At 66.3% G+C, this 22,813-nt stretch overlaps 1 protein-coding gene across 1 annotated transcript; it reads left to right on the top strand.

The window, feature by feature from the left end:
- Nucleotides 1-5,881: 5,881 nt before the first annotated feature.
- Nucleotides 5,882-21,733, top strand: LOC111149456 (CD81 molecule). Its single transcript, XM_022506545.1, has 8 exons — nucleotides 5,882-6,147; nucleotides 15,863-15,977; nucleotides 18,864-18,961; nucleotides 19,610-19,684; nucleotides 20,046-20,150; nucleotides 20,542-20,643; nucleotides 20,999-21,085; nucleotides 21,167-21,733. Exons 1-8 carry the CDS (start codon nucleotides 6,082-6,084, stop codon nucleotides 21,227-21,229), a joined length of 711 nt encoding a protein of 236 aa, XP_022362253.1. The 5' UTR covers nucleotides 5,882-6,081; the 3' UTR covers nucleotides 21,230-21,733.
- The last annotated feature ends 1,080 nt before the right edge of the window (nucleotides 21,734-22,813 follow it).

Here is a 22,813-nt window from a genome sequence, read left to right on the forward strand (position 1 = left end):
GAAGCAAGGACAGGGAGCAACAAGCTGGGAGCCTGGGGCTCCGGGGCCCACAGAGAGCTCTGACCCGGTCAGCGAGACATGACTTTCCTGGGGCAAGACCCACGGACAGCCGGGAGGGTCCTTCTCCAGCTTCCATCAGAAGAGGCAAAGGGTGTTTGCTCCGGAGGCTGAGAGTGGCCACCCCGTGACCAGCGGAACGGTGCACCCAAACTCATATGTGGCCGTCCTGAGCCCGGCGCCACCGAGCTGGACCGTGTTGGAGAACGGGGTCTTCAGAGAGGGGACGCAGGTAAAACGACGTCATCGGGGTCGGGCTGTGTCTCCTGGGGAGATGAACCTGGGGAAGGGTGGGCGGGCTTCTGCAGGTCCCCGGGGGCACAGAGGTCGGGGGAGGGCAAGCTTGCCCCCTCTCTGCCTGGCTCACGGGCTCCTGCCTCCAGACATGGACCGAACACACGCAGGGGCTCTCCTGGTGCTCAGGCCTTCCGGTCGCAGCCCTCGGGACCCGTCAGCCTCTGTGACCGCGGGAACCAGTTCCCCCAATCAGTCTCTCGGGGGCGTGTTCCATCCACGGGCCCTGGTTCCCTGCAGAACCCTGGCCACCACAAAGCTCACCGGAGTAGCACACGGCTTGCTGCTGCTGGGCCAGCCCTGTGACCCTGCCGGAGCGGACGGCATGGCTAGGAATCACCTGAATGGGTTCTGCCCCTCTCCCATCAAGAAGGCGTCCTGGATGCTTCTGCCCCAGCCCTGGGGACGAGGCACACAGGCAGACCCACAGGAGTGGCCACGACAGGCAGGGGTCACGGCAGCACACGTCTGTCCCCCAAGGGAGACACAGAGAGACCAAGACACAGGACGGGCTCTGACCTTGGCCCCTCAGTTGCTGCCCCCCCACCCCGGCCCTGGGGCAGAGCAGCTTTGGGGATAGATGAGGAAGCCCCTCCCATCGAGGCTGCCCCCAGGTCACTGTCGAGCCCCCCGCTGGGGCGCCATCCCTCTGGATGCAAGGGGCAGCCGTGGGTCTTAGCAGAACCGACGCACCAGCCAGGCTGGTCTTCCCTGAGCACAGAACCCTCGATGAGGGCTGGACGGACCAGCACGGGACCCGCCAGCAACTGCCCCGGACTGGGGGACTCCACGTCCCATGTGGCAGGAGGGGCAGCAGTGGGCCTGTGGCCACGCGGGGCTGCACAGAAGCCACACAACTCAGAAGCGGGTGTAGACAGTGGACCTTTAGTCTCTCGCGGTCTGGAGGCCGGGAGTCCAAGGCCAGGTGTGGGTGAGGGAGAATCTGGTCCAGCCGCCTGGGGTCTGTTTCTGGTCTGTAGGGCTGGGCTGGCGGAAGCATCGGCCGGGTCTCAGCCTCCTCCTTCACACGCCTTTCTCCCTGGGTCTGTCTGATTCCCCTCGGCCCGCTGCATCCACCAACAGGACCCCCCAAATCAAGCACACGGGTCGCGCCACTCCTGGCTGGCCACCCCCATCTCCCTCCGGCCACAGCCTCCGATCAGAACATGCCTGAGACTTCCCCATTTTCAGCTCTACGGAGACAGAACTCACACTGTCTCCGCTCATTTCAAGGGTACGCTGTGGGGGCAGCTGGCCGGCTGAGGCGGTGGAGCACGTGACTCCGGGTCTCCGCAGTGAGCTCGAGCCCCACGGGGGGTGTAGGCATTACTTAAAAAGAAAAATTAAATCTTTAAAAAGAATTACAAAACAAAGCGCAGAGCTCAGTGGTGTTTTGTTTCTCTTTTTTCTCATGTTCACAGGGTTGTGCAACCGTCACCACCCACCTAACACCCACTCTCTGCCAGTGGGCCCTCGAGTGCCTGTAGGGGAACCGCCGGGTCACACGGTGACTCTAAGTTTAGCGTCTGGAGGAACTGCTGTCTGTGCCCCACGGCGGCGGCGGCATTTCCCACCCCGCCAGCCCTGCAGGTCGCCTCACACCCTCACGGACCCGCGCTACCGCCGCTGCCGTCTGTTTCTCATGGTGGCCGACGGCGGGCGGGAGGCTGTGACCTTCTGGGCCATCTCATGTCTTCTCCGAAAAAAAATGTTGATTCCGGGGGCAGGGGGCTGTGAGGAGTTCTTCTCATGTCCTAGATACTCGTCTCTTACCAGACCTGCGATTTGCAAACTTGTTCTCCCAACTCGTGGGTTCCCTTTCCACGTCCTCCGTGATCTCCTTTGACACGACGAAGTTTTAAAATTCTAACCTGGGTGTTTTTTTCTTATTTTGCTCGCGCCTTTGCTGTCCCACATGAAGGACTATGGTCTAACACCGAGGACCGTGACCCATCTCAGCTCATTCTGCGTTGGTTTGGGGAAACGGCATGGAGTGTGGCCCCTTGGCTCTGTGGCGTGTGGACACCCAGGGGTTCCCAACACCGTGGCTGGAAAGGACTGTTCTTGGTCTCCCTGGATTGTCTCAGGGCCCCCCACTGAAGCCAACCGGCCAGGAATGCGCGGTGTGTTGCCGGGCTCTCGAGCGTGCTCCGGGGTTCCTGAGTTGTCTCCACGCTGGGCACCACCCTGTCGCAATGGCCACAGCTCCCAGGGTTTCACGTCAGGAAACACCAGTCCAACGACTTTGTTCTTCTTCCTTGAGGTTGTATGGGCCCCCTGGGGGGCCCCTGTGAACTTTAGGATGAGCCCGTGAAGAGCCCGCCGGGGTTCCGACAGCGGCCGTGTGTAGGCTGTGGGCGAATTCGGGGAGTCGGGGCGCGGTGGCAGCACAGTCTGCGAGTCCGAGAACACCGGGTATCGATCTACGTTAGACCTTCTTCAGGTCCTTTCCAGGGCGTCTTGAAGTTTTGAGCGCACAACTGTTACACCTCCTTTGCTACATTTTTTGCCGGGTCTGTTGTTCTGTCTGCTGGCAGTCCCCGTGGGATGTCTTCGCGGACGGGTCGCTGCTCGCAGCAAGATTTTACGTTTTTTTTTTTCTTTCTTTTCTTTTCCCATCTTTCTTTCTTTCTTTTATTTTTTTTTTAACTATAAGGCTGTCCGGCTCTGGGCCTGCCCCCTGGTCTCTGCCCGCTGCAAGGGTGGTGGCCGACTCCGTCTGGGAGCACGTGCCCCATAAACAGCCTGTTTGTGTCGTTGGGAGGTCCTTGTTGATTCCCACAAGAGACCAAGGCGCAGAGGCGCGGCTCAGTGACTCCCCCAAGAGAGCATGTGCCCTGTGGGAGCAGTGAGCTCAGGCCCTTGCCGTTGCCCCAGAAGGTTCAGGGTCCAGCAAGCCCAAGGAGGCCGAGCCCTCCTGCCTCCCCCAGGCCAGGTCCTGCTCCATGTGCCTGGACATGTCCTCCCATGTCACCCCCCGGAAAATACTGGGAGATGAGCTGCCACAGATGGGGAAACTGAGGAACCAGCATCAAGTTGCACAGAAGACTCAGAGCCAGACCTAGAGGAGCGGTGGAGGCCGGGTGCTCCCGCCACGCTGCCCCTCCTGCGGCCATCACACCAGCAGCCCCACCTGCCCTCAGGGCAACCATCCCCCCTCAGGGCAGGGCATTCCCCGTCCCAGGCACAGCACAGGCAGGCCCGCCCCCCCACTCTCTAGTGCAGCCCCTCTGGGTGCTTGTCCTTTCCCAGGACGCACCCCCTGGACACCCACCTGCCCCCATCACTCCCACCCGGGTCATGTCACAGCCGCCTGTGATGTTCAGTGTGGCATGTCGGGAGACTGGCTGCAGGGGGCCCAGAGGGGACGTTATTTCCAGGGGCGTCCAGGAGGGTGTCTCTGGATGACAGGAGCTGGAGTTGGTGGACTTGGCAGGTGGCCCTCCCCAGTGCAGGTGGGCCTTACCTGGTCTCCTTAAAGCCTGGTTAGACCAGAAGGTGGAGGAAGTGGGGACTCTCCCCCTGTTCCTGCCTGGGGTGTCCCACCTCATCTTCTCCAGCCCTCCGACTGGGACGTACACCGCCGGCTCCCTGGTTCCCAGACTTTCAGGCTTGGGCTGAATCACCCCACCAGCACTCCAGGGTCCCCGGCTTGCAGGCGGCAGATGCTGGGGTATTCTGGGCTTCCTGAGCCCCGGAGCCTGTCTGTAACCTGAACCTCCTTCTATCTCCTCCTGTGGCGTCTCTGGAGGACCTGAAACAGGGCTGGTGGGTCCCCTGCTGTCCTCACAAGGTCAAGTTGGTGGGCCACTGGGCAGGGCACTTCAGAAGCGGACCCGGAGTTGGAGCCCACCTGTGCCAGGCAGCCACAGGTGGCCTCGCACAACGTCATGGCCCACTCTCCAGGGAGACCCCGGTGCCTGCGAAGTGGCCCCACTATGGGCGGAGGCAGCTTGCTCTCACCTGTGTCCCCATTCAGTGCAGAAGCCAGGCCCGTGCAGAGACCCTCCGATCGCCCCCACACACTCAGATCTCACGCAGCCCCGTGCTGGGCTTCAGACCCGAGTGCTGGCCCCCGACCCCACCGCCTGCCCCAACATCAGCATCTAGCTCTCTTCTCCCATCTGCCCCCATTTCCTGGCTCCCTTCCTCTTCCTCCAAACGTGTCCCGCTTCCTCCAAAGGCTCCTTCCCAGCACCCAGCAGGGCTGGCTGGCACTTTCTCAGTCTTCAGGGCCTGGGTCCCCTGTATACCCCCCAAGTACCCTGTGCCGTTGGAGCACTCCAGCTGCTACTACCCTTAAATTATCCTTCCCAGCATTGGCTTGATGGTTGTGGGGTCCTTGAGGGAAGGGGTCCTGGCTGTCCAGCTCCCACAGCCAGCGCCCTGGCCAGCACCCTGGCACACAGGTGGGACCCACTAACCACTGATGTATGCCTAGTCTTAGGACACGCCAGCCGGACCCGACCTGTCTTGAGGGCCAGTGCACCAGGGGCACAGCATACAAGGTTCTGCCCCATCCCATGCTCGTGGGCCCCCTCTGCCCCCCTTCCAGAGGGCCAGGGAAGGCTTTTCTCTGAGGACTTAGCCCTCAGCTTTGGCAGATCCACTCAGGTAATCAGCGATAAATGTCTGTATTCTTCCGAGATGTTCATTTTGAAAGATCTGGGCGTTCTTCTGTGTCACCTTTGAGTAAATGGCATTTTGATTTTTTCCCCTATTAACCCTGAAGCGGCTGGCTGCCCATGGCCACCCACACTGCAGTGAGGTACCACGACAAATCCAGGTCCTGGGGGGTGGCGGACCCCTGCGGGACGGGTCCCCTCCCCGTCCTCAGCAGCCAGCAGGGAGGGCAGCAGGGCCTGGCCCCCACTCCCTCAGGAAGCTGGTCTCACTGTGGGGCTGGCCTCCTGGGGGGACTAGCACCACCGGCTTGAGCACAAAGTACACTGTATTTGGAGCTTGTCCTATGGGTGGTTTGGGGCTCCTAGACATTTAACACTGGTCCAGAGTCACCCTTTCAGTGACCTTTCCAAACACAGACTCCTCTAACAGTGCTCAACAACGTCCCCTTACCCCGGGACAAGAGCTTGGCGGCCTGGAATCGCGTTCCAGGGTCTTCAGGCCAGGCCGGCTGACTGTGGGCCTCTTCACTCACCCAGGGTCCCCACCCCGGAGCACTTTGGGCAGCGCCATCACTGGTGTATCACCTCCTCCAGGGAGCCTACTCGGATAACCAACCCAAAGCGCCTGAGGGAGGACGACAGCAGGGGAGGGTCTTCCCAGGGCGCCCCTGGACGCAGGCCCGCCCCCCCCACCGCCTCCGCGCCGCCCCCTCCCTCGCTCCGACCCGGGGGTTGGGGCGCGCGCGTCTGACCCCCGACCGAGCGCGTGCTCGCGGGGGGGAGGAGCTGCACGCGCGGGCGGTGGCGGCAGGGGCGGGGACGAGGCGGGGCCGGTGGGCGGGGCTTCGGCGCCCTATAACAGGCGGCGGGGGCGGGGGGCGCGCGCGCGGCCAGAGAGCGAGCGCGCAGCGGCGGCGGTCCACCCAGCGCGTCCCGGCCCGGCCTCCCGCGCCCCGCGCCCCCGAGTCCCCGCGTCCCGCGTCCCGCGTCCCGCGCCCCGCGCCCCGGGCCCGAGCCCCGGCCTCGCCGCCCGCCAGGCCCCGCGCCCCGCGCCCAGGACCGGCCCGCCCCGCTCAGCCCGCAGGCCGCTCGCCGCCGCGCCGCCATGGGGGTGGAGGGCTGCACCAAGTGCATCAAGTACCTGCTCTTCGTCTTCAATTTCGTCTTCTGGGTGAGCCCCGCTGGACGGGGGCGGGCGGGGTCGGGCGGGGGCGCCCCGAGCCCGCAGGCCGCGCGTCCCGCTAGGCCCCGCGCAGGGGGCGCAGCCAGGCCGCCAAGTTGCGGGGCCACCTGTGGGCGCCGGGCGCGGACGGGGGTCCTGGGCCGGCAGCCGGGGGGAGGTGGGGTCGTCCGGGGCGGGGGTGGGGGCTGCGAGACGGGGCCCTCGGGGCCTCTGCGCGGCCGGGCCGGGGCGTCTGGGGGCCTCGGGTCTGTGCCCGCCGGGGGATGGCGGTCGGCGCGGCGGGTGCGGGCTCCCGACCCGCGGGCCGCGGTGTCCGGGACCACCCAGCTTCGCGGCCCCCGAGGGGGCTCGGGGGCGGGGCTCCCAGCGCCCCGCCCCCATGAGCTCATCGGGGCCGCCGCCCCTGGATGGGCCGCCGGGCGGGGGCCGGGGGGCGCGCGCTTGGTCCGAGTCTCGGGAACCGTCTGCTCCGGGCTTGGCCCGGCCCCGCCCAGCCCTGGGTGCCGCCGCCGCCCCCGGGGGTGGCGGTGAGGGTCCCGGCCGGGTCGGCACCTGCACAAGAAGCGCCTCAGCCCCTCGTGGCCTGCGTGCGGGGCGCTGGGCCGCGCTCTGTGGGGCTGGCCCCCTCCGCTCTCAGCCAGTCGGAGCTTGCGGTCCCCGCCGGCTCAGGAGGCTGCGGAGGCTTTGAGGGGAGTGGGGCTGGGGGCGGCGGTTCCGGGCCGGCCCAGGGCAGGGGACCCTGAGGACCCGAGCGTCTCTGAGCTCCTCTGGGGCCTGGGTCCCAGTGGATGCCCAGGTCTGGGCATAGGTGTGGGCTTGGCCATTCGCCTTGGAGAGAGGTGCCAGCAGGATGGTCGTCTAGGGGTGCACGAGAGTCTCCGGCTCCAGGCTGCAGACCAGCAGGTTGCGTTTTCCTGGCCTGGGTGGTAACTGCTGGCCAGTGACCACTGGTGCTTTGGCTTTGTTTCTGTTTCCTGCCTGTGCTGGAGTTGGGGAGGGGCCCGGAGTGGGTGCAGGAACCCTTCTCCTGGCCCGGCCCTGCTAACGCTTGGCCAGTCCCCTGGGCAGTGCCTGGGAGCCCTCCTGGACCCCTCTGGCACCCCAGGCTGCTCACCCCTTCTCAGGAAGGACCATGACCACATCTGGCCAACAGCGTAGTTCTCCAGTAGACTCGGGAGGGTAAACTTTTGAACAGTCCCCTGAGCAAGTGCATGGGACTGGGAGCATCTGTTTCCCATCTGGACAGCTGAGGGTCCCAGCCGGGAGGACCCCAGTGCGGGTGTCGGGGCGGTGAGGTGTTTGGGGTGGGGAGGACAGAGACCGGACTGAGCTCTAGCTGGGGGTGGAGTGGAGGGGTCATACCCCACCTGGGTGGGGAGGACAGATTGGGGGCCCGCTGTGGCCACTGGCCTCTGCCTGGGAAGTGGGGAGCAGTGGGGCTGTCAGGAAGGGCCAGGACTGGCCTGAACCACCCCGAAACCACCCCCTTTGCCGGAGCGGTGGTGTTCAGTGTTTGTTTAGTGTTTGCCTGCTGTGGTCTGGGCCCGTAGGGGGTCGGGGGGACACCCAGAGGCCCCTCTGCTGGCCTCTGAGCAGAGCCTGAATGTGGGGTGAGGGCCCTGACCAGGAGGTGGAGGGCGGACGGAGGTAGAGGATGTCTCTCAGAGCGGATTCTTGTCCTCAGGCTGAGTGTCGGTGCTGGGTAGGTCCCTCCCCGCTGCCCAGCCTGGGAGGTCTCCAGGGCAGACCCCGCTCACCCCCCAGCTCCGCCTGGGCGAGCCTGGTGGTTCCTCAGGCAGCTGGGGTGGAGGCCTGACCCATCCCCAGGGGCTGCTCTTTTTTGAAGCTTAAGGCAATGTTTCCAGGCCTCTCCCCCACCAGGCCACCCAGCTGGGCATTGAGAACTGTGGCCCCACGCACCCCTGCCGTGGGGCTGAGCAGGGTGGGGCCTGGGGCCACCAGTCTGGCAGGGCCCCTCTCTGCCCCCTGCCCCGGCGGCTGGCCATCCCATCCCCAGGGCCTGCGACTAGCTCACACCCTGAGGGTCGAACTCAGGAAACGGCTGTAGGGCCCGGATGGCCAGCAGGAAGACTGCCCGCCTTGGCTGGCATGGGCAGCGCCCTGGGGAAGGGGCTCCGTGGGCGCTGGGTGACTGTCGTTCTGCCGTGCAGGTATGGGTGCTGAGGGGGAGCTGGGAGACTTTGACAGTGGGTGTCTGACTACATCGGGGCCCTTTTCACAGTTCCGTGGTAGGAGTGGAAAGGCTCCCACCTGGGAGCGGCCTCGGGGGCGGTCCAGCCGGCTTCTCCAGGAAGGGGCCCGCTCACCCCACATGCTCACAGGCCTGTCTCTCTCCTCCACGAGCCAGGACTTCGGGGCCCCAGGCGGTGTGCCCCCAGTATGCCTTCGGGGTTCCCTGGCCCTGCAGGCATCCAGCCGTGAGGCAGGGACGGGAGCGGGGGCACCAGCAGCAGCCCCGGCCGAGCCTGGGGGACGGTGCAGATGCCCTGCCCTGCAGGGAGTGGAAATCCTCCCGGTGCTGGTGGGACCCGGAGCTTCCTGGCAGAGGCCGCTGCTACTCCAGGCTCCTGCTTGTGGCCGGGCATTTCAGGAAGAGCAGAGGCTCCCCGCCCCGTGACCTGGGGCAGGAAGCTGGCACTCGTGAGCCGCGCGCTTTCCTCATCTGTGAAGTGGGTACGATCCCAGGCCTGTCCTTGGAGGCCGGCCAGAGAGAGCACAGCGTCCTGGGCTGGCCCCTTCTCCAGCCTAATGCCTTCAGTGGCTGCTGTCCAGAGGTGGGGCAGGCAGACGAGGCCGGGAACAGGGCTGATTAGAAGCCTCGCTGACTGGCATTTAATTCTCGCTTCCAGACAGCACATGACGGTCTGTCACTTAGCGGTTCTGTCGCCTTCCTTCCCGGAGAGGGGATGTGTGACCCTGGCAGGCTCAGGGTGGGGGTGGGGATTTCCTGTGCCGGTTTTAGGGGGTGGGCGAGTGGACGGGCTGAGTGGCAGCGCTTTGGGGGAAATGGCCGTTGGGCTGGGACGAGATGAGGAAGTGTGTGGTCTGTGCCTGGAACAGACTTTGTCTCCCACCCCACCCCCGTAAGGATGTCCAGGTACCAAGAGGCCTGGGACCCTGGTGGGTGCTGCTCCAAGGCTGCCTCCCCACCACCACAAGGTGCCCACCCCCCCACCAGCTCAGGTCTGCCTCCAGAAGTTGAGTTTATTCCCAATCCCTAGCTCATTCTGGGAGTCCAGTCAGGGAAAGGGACCCAAAAACCCATCCTTCCAAATCACGGGCCCTGTGGCTTCACTTCAGCGCCTGAAAGCCGGAGAGGGCGATAGCCGGGTCATCAGATCAATATGGCAAAGTCCAGGCACCCATGGGAGGAGCTGACGATCACCTCTGCACTGGCCCAGCGTTTCAGGGTGGGGATGGGGTAGAGGCACAGGGGTTCTGCCTCTGGCCTTGGCACCCGAGAGCCCAGCTCAGGGCATGCCGTGAGGGCTGCGTGGTTTTCAGCCCTGGAGGTGCCCCAGGGCTGGTGTGCCTTGTCCTTGACCGAGAACCAGGCTCGTCTGGATTTGGCCCTCAGGACCCTTCTCCCGAGTTGTTTTCCATCTGTCCTGCAGAGTGTGGTTTGACCCAGCATGCTTCCAGAAACCTCTAGATTTCTCAGTGCCTGCCCCGTCCCCGGCCCCAAAGTACACAGAGTTTCTACTCTGGGGCCTGGCCTAAGCCCCTCCTGATGGCCGAGCAAGTGTTGACTCACAAGACCACGTGGGGGCTTCCAGGTGGATTCCCGGATGCTAAGGGAGTGCCCGTGGGCAGGCAGGGGCCATGCCCCGTACTAGCCGAGGATTTCCCTTGCTAAGCCGGCTGCCAGGGGCGGCGCGGCCACCCTGTCCAGGCATGAGATGGGAGCTGGCCAGAGCGAGGGGCTTAGGAGATGGGGTTGGGCCCGTAAGTTCTTCTTGTCAGTGGTGAGGGTGCTCTGGGCAGGGGGGGCTGGGAGCCGCAGAGGAGGGGGGAACTGGGGCCCGGCAGCTCCACCAGGGCCTGGGAGTTCATGCCCCTTGTCCCTGTTTCTAACTTCGGAAGTTAGTGCTGCCCCACCTGCCTATGGGGACTGGGTACCATGGTCATTGGCAAGAAGGTGGAAGACAGGAAGCCAGGGCCACCCTCCCTGCAGACTCTCGGGCTGGGTGACCCACGCCCGGGTTGGCCCAGTTCATAATTGGGTTGGCCCCAGTTCCCCTGGGGGAATGTCGAGCAGCTCCCTGTCACCTGTCTTACCCGTGCCGTCATCTCTGGATGATGCTGAGCTCAGTTCCGCGCCGCCGTGAGGACTGCACACCTTCCTGGGTGTCCAGTCCTGGGCTGGGAGGCCTGAGCCAGGAGCTCAGTGCCCTTGGTCTTGGGGAGGAGGGGGCGGGGGCTTCCGAGAGGCAGGGGGTTTGTCCCACCTTGAGCTCACAGGGGGTCACCTTCTCACACAGCTGTGGCTCTGCTTGGTTGAAGGGCCCATGCGGCTCCCTAGCCCAGGGGCTTGGCCACCATCCTTTCGCTTTGTCTCAAGGTGATAAGACCTTCAGGTCCCCCCCGGGCCAGTGAGGCCCTGGGCTGGAGCTGTCCCTTCAGCCTTCAGCTGGAGCAGTAGGAGGCTGAGGTCCCCAAGTGACCACATGAGGAGGTCTTTCTTCATGGCCTGGAGGGGTTGCAGGGCTGGGGCTCTCCAGGGACAGGGATCAGGCTACCCTGACCTGCCTTGGGAGTCCTCCCCCTGCTCTCCGGTCCCCTTCCTGAGCCTACCCACCTCCCGTCTCCCTCTGCAGTTGGTGCCTGGCCCGCCTAGCTCCTCCTGGTCAGAGGCACAGGGCCTGGTCCTGCCGCAGCCTGTCCTGGGCCCTTCTCTGGCAGGCCCCTGTGTCCGCAGGCCCCTCCCTGCAGGGTCGGAGGGGGCAGAAGGACTCCCAACCATGGGGTCGGTTTGGGGCCAGGGAGCAGGGCACTTCCTGGCTTCACTACCCAGGTATTGGGTGGTGGGGTTGGGTCTGTGATGTGCCCCTAGAGGAGATGGGGTGTAGCGGGGTCCTGCACTCACCTCTTGGGGGGAAGTGGCTCCCGCAGCCCCCAGCTGGTGGGACTCAGGAGGGCCTGGGTCACGAACCCCTTGCTCCCTTCTCCTAGGTGCTGGGCCAGGGGGCTTCCTGAGGGCCAGGGGCCTCAGGCCAGGCTCCGCTCCCTGGCCGAGGTGGGGGTCCCTACTCTTCCCTCCACACTTCCCGCCCTGGGCTGCTCCTGGAGGCCACCCACCTGGAAGGCCCGAGTCAGGCCTGCATCACCCAGGGAAGCGTCTGGCCCTGTCCCCTGATGGTGGGTGGAGAGCAAGGGTCAGTCTGCGGGAAACCAGGACCCCCACCCAGCTCCAGGGGTGGTTTCAGGACCTCCTCCTTCCCCCTCTGACCTCCCACAACTGGTCCTCAGAGCATCTGTGCTGTACCTCTTCCCTCTGACTTAGACCCCTGCCCCTCAGGGCATTTCCGGCCTCACTTCCTGCCTCCTGGCCTTCACTGCCCTGCTTGGGCGGAGGGGGCGGGGTGGGGTGGGGGGAGTGGGGGCGGTGTAAATCTCCAGGCCTCCAGGACCCCCCAGCCGCCCAGCCAGGAACGCTTCCTGGCGCCTTCTCCCTCAAGTGTGTGCACCCTTGGAGGTGGGGGGTTGGGGAGCAGAGCTGGGGTGGAGCCAGGTGCCCTATCCTGCCACGCTTCGGGTGGAACCCCCCCCCCGCCCCCCCACACTCCTGCCCCTGGGCGGCCAGCCGCTGGGAGGGCGTGAGTGACACAAAGCCCCGGGGCCTGTGTGGGTGGGGCTGGGGGCCTCCGGCCGGGGTGGGGGGGGCATAGCAGGCCTGCCCCAGCGGCACCCACTGCCTCTTGCTCCCTTTCAGCCACTTCTTGGAAACGCCAGGCGGGCGGGCAGGAACCCAGCGTGCTTGGCAGCCCCTCCTGTTCCAGCTGACGCCTTTAGTTACTAATTCTCAGAAACGAAGAAAGAAACAGAAACGGAATCTTTCACAGTGTCCTGAACCCGCCACACCGTGCCCGCTGTGGCACCTTTCCCTGCGGCCCAGCCAGCCAGCGCCCTTCCCAGCGGGGCCCCTTGTGGGGCAGGGCCCCCGGGGCAGGAGCATGGGGCAGCCCTGCAGAGGCGGCCCTGTGCGGGGTCGGGGGGGGGGGGGGGGCTCTGCAGGGCGGGGACACCTGCTGCTCCCAGCACTGGTGCTTGCAGCCACGTGGCGCGGCGGCTGGGACCTTAGCTGAGATGGCCTTGTGACCCCGAGACGCCAGGGGCACCCTTGGCCACCACGCCCTGGGCCCCACCCTGCGCCGGGACTCCTGCTCTCCCTGCACACTGATCTCTGCTGGGGAGCACACGTCCCGGCTCCACAGTTCTCCACTCCCTTCTCTGACCCTAAAACCTCGGTTCCGTGGGCAAAATGTCAGCACGATGTTTCCAGATGCTTCTGCGGGCCCTGGGAAGCCCACCTCTCCAGGGACCCGGCTGGCCCCAAGACGGCAGCCAGGATCTTTGGGGGCCCAGACGAAGTTGCTTAGAAGTTCAGATGTTGAGGGGCGCCTGGGTGGCTCAGTGGGTTAAAGCCTCTGCCTTTGGCTCGGGTCATGATCCCAGGGTCCTGGGATCGAGCCCCGCATCGGGCTCTCTGCTCCGCGGGGAGCCTGCTTCCCCTCTCTCTCTGCCTGCCTCTCTGCTGGTGGTCTCTGCCTGTCAAATAAATAGATAAATCTTTAAAAAAAAAAAAAAAAGTTTAGACGTTGGGGCCCAAGTCGGGAGTTGGGGTGTGACTTCGGTGTCGGTAGAACCCTGTGAAACAGTCGCGGCATCATGACCGTGGACACGTCCAGCAGCCCCAGAAGCGCCCAGGGGCTCGTGTTTGTCCCCCATCCCCAGGCGGCCGGTGGCCTGTGTTCTGTTACTGCACGTAATTTGCACTTCTGACACTTGTGTAGAAAGGGAACTTCTTTCCGGTCTGGTGGCTGTCACCCAGCGTGGTTGTCCGCGGAGAACATCTCGTGTTGCTGCTGGGACCCGCCATGTTCTTGCTCCCCCGCCTGTGAGCCGCTTGCAGGACACGTGGGTCGGTCCCAGGTCAGGGCTGGGGATGCCAGAGACCGCCAGGGCCCACGTCGTGGTGTGGACACGCACGTTTGCGTCCCTGGGGGGACCTGCGGGGCGGCAGGTGCAGGCCGAGCTGGGAAGCTCACTGACCCCAGCTCCTCCCACGTTCCCGCCGGGGCGCGAGTGGGGGGCCAGGAGCCTTGCCTTCCCTGCGGAGGGCTTCCCCCTCCCCCCCGCTCTGGGTCGGGGTGCTGTCTTTGTCCCTCCCTCCCTGGCAGTCTGCCCCCTGCCACGTGGGTTTCCTCATCAGGGAACGGGATGGTCCTCGCCATTGCTGCGTTCACCTGGCCCCACTCCGGGGGTCTGTGCGGGGCCTGGAGTGACTGGGGCCCCGGCATACAGGGGCACATCCACACTGAGCCCTCCCCAGCCCTGAACGCAGGAGCAACTTCCCTTTACCCCTCAGGGCTGCGGGCCTGGGGGCCGCGGGGGAGTCAGAGGCCGCCCCGCCTGCCCCTGCCAAAGCAGCCGAGGTGGCGACCAGGGAGGGGGTCAGCACTGTTCCCCCTGCACTTCTGTTAGGAACATGCACCCCAAGACACTTGTCTCCCCGGCTGCTGGGGTGAAGGGGCTACATGGGGAACACGGGAGAGGTCCCAGCTGGCCAGGGCCCACGCGCCCCTCCACACTCCGCCCCCTCCACCGTGGGGAGGCTCACCGGGCTTGTGGCCAGGGCGCCAGGACTGCAGAGGACCACAGCGGGAGGCCTGGGACAGGGGCTTCCCCGCCCCTCCCCCTCCGCCCTGGGACATCTCACAAAGGCTGCTCTGGACCACAGTTTCAAAAGAGAACAAGTGACGGTTTCAAGCCAGAGTTACCACAGCAACCCTCAGCCTAGACACCGCCTCCCTGGGAGCCCCAGATGGCAGCCACCTCAGGAGGAGCCGGGGACTCTGGGGTGCCTGCCCTGCCCCCGCCGTCCCATGCGACCCCTGGCCATCTCCCGTGGCTGGCAGGTGCCGCTGAGAGGCGCAGGATGCTGGGAGTCTGGGCCCCTGCCCTTGGAGGTCTGCGTGGCGGCCAGAGGGTCATGGGAGGGGACCTTGGTGGTCCTCCCCACCCACCCTTGAGGAAGGGCAGAGCCTCTGAGCCTAGCCTGCCCTCCCCCACCAGACCTGGAACCCTGGGAGAACAGGGCTGAGAAGAGGAAACCCCGGACTAGTTGGGGGGCAGCCTTGCCTTGGGGGCGTGGGCCCCGCCAGCCTGACTGTGAGCGGAGGCCAGGTGGAAGGGCCTGGGAAGCAGCGGGCGTTTCCTTGGGACATGCCGCGGGGCCGGGGCCTAGAGTCACACGCGCGCCACCAGCCGCCGTGTCGGGGGTCTGCTCCCCAGCAGGGGCCTCAGGCAGGTGCTGGTCTGGCCAGGTGGTTTTCTGGACTGGGGGTTTCTCCTCCCTGTAGGATGTGGAGCTCCAGGCCTGTGTTTGGGGGGTCAGTGTCTGCTGCCGTCTGGGGAAGGCTCCATTGCCGGCACACGGATGGTGGGAGGAGGAAGCGAGGGGCTGTGGCTGCGCAGCGAGGCCCTCGGACCCGCACCGCGGCGGGCTCTGGGAGCACATTCTGGTCTGTGGGGCAGCTGGGGCTGGGCCGGCCTGCAGACAGAGGCTGGGGCCCGAGAGTGGCACACCACGGCCTGTGCTGGTGGGATGCTTCTGTGTAGTCCGGGCCCAGCGTGGTCTGGGCTCCCCTTCAGGAGCGCCCCCCGCCCGCCCCAGGCCCTGTGCTGGCAGGACCCTGAGTCTGTGGAAGCCTCCCCAAGCCGGAAGTCTCTGTCCTCCCGCTAGGCTCCAAGCAGAGCCCCCTTTCCTGCCCCTGCTGCCCAGGCAGCCCCTCCCTGGTCTCTCTGGGAGCCCAGCTTCCTTCCTCCCACGGCGACTTCCCTTCCCAGGCCCAGCAGCGGCAAGATTTCTCCCACAAACGGCCCAGGCCCTCGCCCCGTGGCTTCCTGGAGGCCACCGGCCTCGGCTGCCTCCCCTTGTCTGTCGTTCCCTCCACAGGCCCCACCAGGGCCCTGGGGGCATCAGACCCCACCCCTCTCCTCTTGGCAGCAAAGACTGGAGTCCCCTCCATGGGGTTCCCAGATGAGCTGGGGACAGTGGGGAGCACCTGCTTAGAGGAAGGCCCAGCGGTCCCTAGGGTACTTGGGTCTGGTGTGGCCTGCGGCCAGATTTAGCAAATGAAAATACAGGGCCTCCGACTAAATTAGAGCTTTGGCTGGAAAAATGAGCGCTGTTTTGACATGAGCGTGCCCATCCCGGACTGGGGATGTCGCTCCAATACCCATCCCAAGTGCCGGGTCCCAGCAGCGGGCGTGTGGAGCCGGCAAGCAGCCTGGACCCCAGCGGTGCCTGGGAGCGCCACCTGGAGAGGGACGCCCTGAGCCCGCGGGCAGGTGGAGGCGAGGGTCCAGCCCCTGCCTCCTTGGGTGTCCGGTGTGGCTCGGCCCACACTCACCCCTGTGGTGCTCTGGGCAAGTAACCATGTCCCTGCTCTTTCCCCAGCTGGCCGGAGGCGTGATCCTGGGTGTGGCTCTGTGGCTACGCCACGACCCGCAGACCACCAACCTCCTCTACCTGGAGCTCGGAGACAGGCCTGCACCCAACACCTTCTACGTAGGTGAGTGCACCTGGCTGGCTCTGCGCTTGGGGGCCAGCGGGAGCGACCTGTCAAGATGTCTGAACATCGCTGCTGCACACGGGCGGTCAGGAAGGACTTCCAGGAGGCGGCAGGGCATGGGCCAGGCCAGCAAAGCTCGCTGGGCGGCCGGGCGGCCGAGGCCTGCCAGGAAGGGCTCTCTGGGCGAGAGGGTGAGAGAGTGTGGGCAGAGTCGGGCCCGCCTGGGGCCTTGCGGTCCGTGGTTCCATGGGGGTCCACTGCCTGGCTGGCGGGGGTCGGGGGTGTGGCAGCCAGCCTCCCAGGCAGCACTGGGACAGCACGGGGTGTGTGGGCGGTTGAGACCCTACCAGATGGCTCCTGGGAGCCAACTGGGGGCTGGAGGCCACTGGGTGGGGGCAGGGGAGCCTTGGCTCGCGGTGGGTATTTCGGGGAGGCTTGCAGGGAAGGGGCGGGGCTGGATGCCTGCCTGGGCAGCGGGACTGGCGGCCCAGGCAGCTGGAGCAAGGGGGAGGGAGACTCAGGGCCCCAGGGTGAGGCAGGGGCCAGTGTGACTCAGGCCGCCCCCCAGCCACACCTTGCTGCCTTATTAGGCTGCCTGCCTCCCAGGCACCAGCTGGGGCCCCCTCAGGGGATCACGCCCCCACCCTTGCCCCACCCTGTCCTGCAGAGCCTCCCTCCTCCTCAGGTTGGTCCCCAGCCAGCAGGAGGCAGGGCCTGGCCCTCCTGGGGCTCTGGAGGCCTTGTTTCTGTCCTTTAAAGGAACGGCCTGGTCTGGCCTCTCAGGTCCCCACAGGCCCGGCAGTGGGGCGGGAAGTGTGTGTGGGCCTTTCGGGTTCGGGGTTCCATGTTAGGGCCAGCGGCCGCCCTACTGTGTGCGGCCCAGCAGGGGCTGGGTCCTTCCCAGCTGCTGTTTGGGGGAGGGGGCAGGCGCTGGCGGGGACGCTTGGTTGCTGAAGCAGGGATGGCCCAGGGTCCCCTGGGGCCACAAAGGGGATGTGTGTCCTTCCCAGCCTGTGCTCCTCTCGGAGCTGCAGGGAGAAGAGGTCTGACCCGGGAGCACTGACAGGTGACCCCTTTCCTCCCTGGAGACGGAAGCCTGCAGCTCTGGCCGTGGACTCCCAGGGCTGGCTGCCCCTGGAGGGGGTCCCGAGCCTCCCCTTTCCAGATCCACAGGCTCCCCCGGGCTGTGAGCCTCCTTGAAGGTTTGAGTCTCTTGAGGAGAGGGCCCCCCCCCCCCGCCGCCTGCCCATTACAAAGGCACCCCTGAGAACCGTCACCCAGGGTCCACCAGGGACACCCTCGGGAGCAGGGTGGTCAGCTTTGCTCACGTGTCCGAGGGCAAGGAAGGGCCTTCCAGACCCATCAGAGCTGTTTGTCTCCTGCAGACCTCCTCCCAGGGCCCCCCTCTCCTTCCCCAGGGGTTCAAGCCTGCAACATCCTGTCTGGGGTGGTTCTCCAGGATCTGGGGTGCCGTGGGTGTAGGCAGGTGATTGGGAACAGGTCCCCTCCCACCTCATGGCCGGAGCAGCTCCTGCTCTCACAGTCCTCTGTCTGGTCCAGTATGGTAGAGGAGCTAAAGGCCCCCTTGGTCCAGCTCAGGACTGGGCTGAGAGGGCTCAGGAACCCTGGTCGCAGGCTTGGGAATGGGCCGGGCACACAGAGGTCCACTGCTTCTGCTCTGGGCTTTCCCAGGAGGAGTGAGGCTGCAGGGCTGTGCCCGGACTCCAGGAGGGATGTGGTTCCATACGAGAGGCTTGTCGGGGGCAACGCAGGCACTGTCCCACCCGCCTGTCCCTCACAGGTACCACATTGGGCTGTCACTGTGGGGCCTAACCCTGGTTTGCAGGGGCCCCCACATGCCTCTTCTGGCGCTTGGTGGGGGCTGCCCTTGGGGAGCAGCTTCAGCCACTGGACTGCCTGGCAGGCCTGCCTGGGGACCTGGGCTTCGGCAGCGACCCCCGTGGGCTGCCGGGTCCCCGCCCATCAAAGACGGGCCTTCTGGATCCGCCTGAGGCAGGCTGGGCCTTCCAGGGGGCGGGGGAGCAGATGTGGGCCCTGACAAGGGCTCTTTGTCCAAGGCTGGTAGGGGCAGGGGGGCAGGTTAGGGGGCTTCCTCAGCATCCAGGACAACACTGCAGGGCCCAGTGGGTCCTCAACTGCGCCTGTTGGAACCAGACCTGTCTGCGTGGGCCATGTGCCATGGGCCCTGAGAAGGGCAGTGCGGCCAGGCCAGAGGCACCCCCTACCCTGTCCTGGCCCTTCCTGCATCCCCAGGAGCCCGTGCCCAGCACATGCTGACCTAGAAATCTCCCTCCCATGCCACACGCCATCCTCTGCAGACCGGGTCGCCCCAGCTGCCAGGCCACCTCCGCCGGCAGGCTCCTGTCCCCGCAAAGCCAGCTCGGGCCCACTCCTCCAGCCCAGGGAGCCACATGGAGCCGCTGGATCTGACCCCCTGCCCGGGCACAGTGGGCATGGCCCTGTGCACCAGGAGCGCACGGTCCTCTGTGGCCCCCACTGAGTCCCAGAGACTTCAGGGACCAGAGTGGGTGCAGGCCGTGTGCGACCTCAGTGGGGAGCGAGGCAGCGCACAGATCAGCAGGCAGGGCTCTCTGAGCATGCTGCTGTGCCAGTCAGTCCTGGCCCGGTCCCTGGCGGCCCAGCTCCCGGGGTGCAGAGCCGCAGCGGGGGTGGGGCCGCGGGGCAGGGAGACATGGGAGGGGCACTCGCCCCGCGGCCAGGCCGAGGTGCCCTTGCCACTCCTCTAGGGCAGGGTGGCCCGAGCCCTGGGTGGAAGGTGTGCCCATGGCCAGGGAGGGGGACTGGGACGGGCGGCCCTCGGGGGGACGTCGCGCTCTGAGAGTGTTCGTTGCTCCCCCCACAAAGGCATCTACATCCTCATTGCCGTGGGTGCCGTGATGATGTTCGTCGGGTTTCTGGGCTGCTACGGGGCCATCCAGGAGTCCCAGTGCCTGCTGGGGACGGTAAGGCCTGGGGCCAGGCGGGGGCAGGAAGGCGGTGCAGAGGCAGAACCCCAAGTTCTGGAGGCTCCCTGTGTTCTGCTCAGATGGGCCCCCCTGCTTGGCAGTGTGGCCCTGGAGCGGGGACTCGCCGGGTGGCCTAGGGACCTTTCCTGGAATGACAGCCCTCCGGAGTCCCTGTGTGGCTCGGAAACCCCACCCTGTCCTATTACTGTGACGTCTGGTTCCTAGCTCGTGGTTTTACAGTGGTTTTTCTTTGTTTTTAATACAAAGGCCCAGAAGCAATGAGGGGCGCGTCCCAGCTCCTCGGCAACATTAACGCAGAAGCTGGGGCCCGGCTAGCCCAGGAGGCATGGGCAGTGGGCGTTCGTGTCATGATGACCCCCTTCCCACAGGGAGAGGGAGGAGTGGGGTGCGGACAGGGGTCACCTGAGGCCCAAACGCCCCGGGGATGCTGAGAACCTCGGCAGGCCACTGCTGGGACCGAGTCTTCCCCTGATGCGGCTCGTCCCCAGCTGGGGCGGGGTGGGGGTGGGCTGCCGGTCACTTGGGGCGTCTGTCACCTGCACGTGGCCAGCCCTAAGCTGCCCCAAGCCTGCCCTCATCCCTGTGTCTCTGCTCTCCCTTCTGGGTCCTGCACGGCCTTCCCAGTTCTTTACCTGCCTCGTCATCCTCTTTGCCTGTGAAGTAGCTGCGGGCATCTGGGGCTTTGTCAACAAAGACCAGGTGAGCCTGGGGCCACAGCAGTGGGCCCGTCCCTGCCGGGCTGGGGTTGGGGAGGGCCTGCTGCTCAGGTTGTGGGGAAGGGGTTGGGCCTACCCTTGGATTGCAGGTGCTGTTTGGAGCTGCCCGTGGGCCCTGCCTCATAGAAAGGCCGTGGAGGGCTCTCTGGAGGAGGTGGCACGGCGGCCGAGTAGAAGGCGGGGCCACCTATCTCCCAGCACCAGGCTGGGGTGGGGGTGGGGGCAACCAGGTCTACCCTGGGAACATCACCTTCTCAGGAGAGCCAGGGGAACATGTGCCCCCTCCCCCGGGATGGTCCCTGCGGTGGCTGTGACCTCACCCCTTCCACATACCCCACCCCCAGATCGCCAAGGACGTGAAGCAGTTCTATGACCAGGCTTTGCAGCAGGCCGTGGTGGACGATGACGCCAACAACGCCAAGGCCGTGGTCAAGACCTTCCATGAGACGGTGCGGGAGGAGCTGCTGGGGGGCGGGGCGCGGTCCTCTTGGGTAAGGCCTGGCTGGGGTGGAGCCTGGCCCCAGCGCAGACCTCAGGAGCAGGAGGGTGCTGCAACCTCGCAGGCTGCAGAGCACTCTCTGGGGTGCCCCGGGGGAGGGGTTCTCAGGGACCCACCGTGAGCCAGGTGAGCCCATTAGGCCAGGGCGTGGTGGGAGGAAGGGGAAGAGAGGGGCCCCCGGCTCCGTTCTCCCCCTGGAACCTCCCAGCTCCCGATCCTGGGCCAGGCCAGGGCGTCTCCCCAGGCCTCAGCTTCCCCAGGCTGTGTGTCCCTGGCCATCTACCCACGGGTCGCCTGCGCACAAGGGCGTGGGGCTCACCCGAGCGTCTTGGTGCCCGCAGCTCAACTGCTGTGGCTCCAGCACGCTGTCCGCGCTGACCACGTCCATGCTGAAGAACAACCTATGTCCCTCGGGCAGCTCCGTCATCAGCAACTTCTTCAAGGTACACGGGGCCGGCCGGGTCCCGGGGTGCGCCAGGCTGCCTGGGGGCTCCGGTGGGCGCTGGCAGGCTGGGCCCCTGGGAGTGGCGGGTCTCTGCCCGGCTCCCGGGCCAGCACCGTCCGCGTGCGGCTCAGCGACCTGAGCGGAAGACCACGCACCCGCCACGTCCCACCCCGCGTCTGTTTTAAAAGGGGTGTGAGATAACTGGGCAGAGACCAGGCGCTGGTCACACCTCTTCTGAGGGGCTGAGCCTCCCCATGCTCTTTCCTCAACGAGCCCGTGCTGCGGGACTGTGGGGGCCCGAGGGCCTGCGCCCCTGACTGTCCGCTGGCTGCCCCCCTCCCCCCGCCCTCCAGGAGGACTGCCACCAGAAGATCGATGACCTCTTCTCGGGGAAGCTGTACCTCATTGGCATTGCGGCCATCGTGGTTGCTGTGATCATGGTGAGTGTGCGGGCCGGGCATCTGCCCAGGGCACCCCCACAGGGCTGTGGATGCTGACAGTTCCCCCCACCCGCCCCGCAGATCTTCGAGATGATCCTGAGCATGGTGCTGTGCTGCGGCATCCGGAACAGCTCCGTGTACTGAGCGGACGCAGCTGCTCGCGCTGTGGGGCAGGCCACTGGGGACCCTGCAGCGCCCCCGGAGTGACCGGACGTTTCTGAGGAGGGCCGTCACCGCCCGTGTATATAACTTCTCCGGCATCACTCTGCTACACTTATTAGCCTTTTTACTTCTGAGGTTTCGTTTTTGTCCTGAAGTTCCCCATTTCCCTTCCGGGCTGAAGTCACCTATAGATGGCATGTGAGCGGGCCTTGGGGACTGCGAGGCGGGGCCCCCCCTGCTTCTGCGGCTGAGGGGCTCTGCCTGCTCAGCCAGGCCTCTCCTGGGGGCCCTGCGGCCCACCCACCTGCCTCCCGGGCTGCACGGCTCATGCCTTTTTTAACCCCCGCTCCTCCCCCGCCGCCTGTCTAGAGCCGGGTCCGCAGCAGCCTTACGCCTTCAGCGCACCTGTCCTTTCTAACGCGTCACCTGCCACTGTAATTACACCTCCAAGTCACTCAATAAAGAAGGAGAATCCGGGCATGCTAACAACAGTCCCTGTGCCTGCGGCGTCGGAACCTGGGGCGGCTGCAGGCGCAGAGGGGCCTGCAGGGCTGAGGCTGGCTCTGTGGACCTTGCCGGGCGTGCTGGGCCCCCAAGAGCACTCCACATGGCAGGTGCCCCCGTGCCCCCTTTGGCAACCTCCACCCAGCCTCACTGCCCCGCCGAGTCCTTGGGCACCACCGCCGAGGGGCGGAGCCGGGGTAGGGGGTGCTTGAGGTGGGGGCCTGCAAGACTCCCCTTCCTCCTGGGGCCGGCTCTGCGGAGGGCGGACACCGGCCCCTCCGGCGCCCCGGACTCTCCCGGCCGGTCGCGGTGCTGGTCAGCTTTCCCGGACAGCTGGGTAGCTCCCGGCCCGAGCCACAACTTGTGAGGGCCGGAGAGGCGGGTCTGAGCCCCTGCCAGCCGGACCCCGGGGTGGACCGCGGCCCGGCCGCCCCGCCAACGCTGGGGGGTGCCCTGGGCGCGGGCACGGACCTGGTCTGTGCCGAACCGACCCCGTGAGGCCGCAAGCGCCTGGCTGGGGTCGGGCTCGGGGTTCCCAGCGGCCTCCTCTGGGGCTCGTGTTGGAAACGAGCCCCCGCCCCGCATTTGGGGTCATCGGGTCTCTGCGGGGTCTATCCTCCCGCCACACCTCTCCGCGTGTGTGCCGCATGGGTCGCTGGGAGAACACGGCGACCCCGGGGCCCCCTCCCAAGTGCTTCCCCGGTGGACCCTGGAGCGTATCCGCCACGCAGCAGAGCGCAGCCGCAGTCCGTGCTGGCGGGGGGGACGGGGGGGTGCTGCTGGCCTGGGGGTCCCTGTGGGTCCCGACCACGCCTGGGGCCGGCAGGGTGGACGCGGCGGGCAGGCGAGGCGAGGCCGCCCCGAGGCTGAGCGCAGCAGCCGAAAACACGTCCCGCCCGCCGCCCCCGACCCACTAGGGGCGCGGCCGCGCGCTCCCGCCCGCACCGGAAGCACTCGGCAACGGCGCCGAGCGCGATGGTGCACTTCCGGCCTGAGGAGGCCGCTGTGCTCGCGATTTCCAGCAGGTGGCGCTGGGGGCCCGGGAACGCGGCGCTGGCCGTT

Source organism: Enhydra lutris, unplaced genomic scaffold (assembly GCF_002288905.1).
Source record: "Enhydra lutris kenyoni isolate GAN:26980312 unplaced genomic scaffold, ASM228890v2 scaffoldscaffold22, whole genome shotgun sequence".
Lineage (NCBI taxonomy): Eukaryota > Metazoa > Chordata > Mammalia > Carnivora > Mustelidae > Enhydra > Enhydra lutris.

Bases quoted from the DNA above. Each gene is read 5' to 3' on its own strand.
- LOC111149456 (XM_022506545.1), top strand. From the start codon at position 6,082: ATGGGGGTGGAGGGCTGCACCAAGTGCATCAAGTACCTGCTCTTCGTC. The intron at 15,978-18,863 runs GTGAGTGCACCT...CCCCCCACAAAG, and splicing joins ACCCAACACCTTCTACGTAG to GCATCTACATCCTCATTGCC. The intron at 21,086-21,166 runs GTGAGTGTGCGG...CCCGCCCCGCAG, and splicing joins TCGTGGTTGCTGTGATCATG to ATCTTCGAGATGATCCTGAG.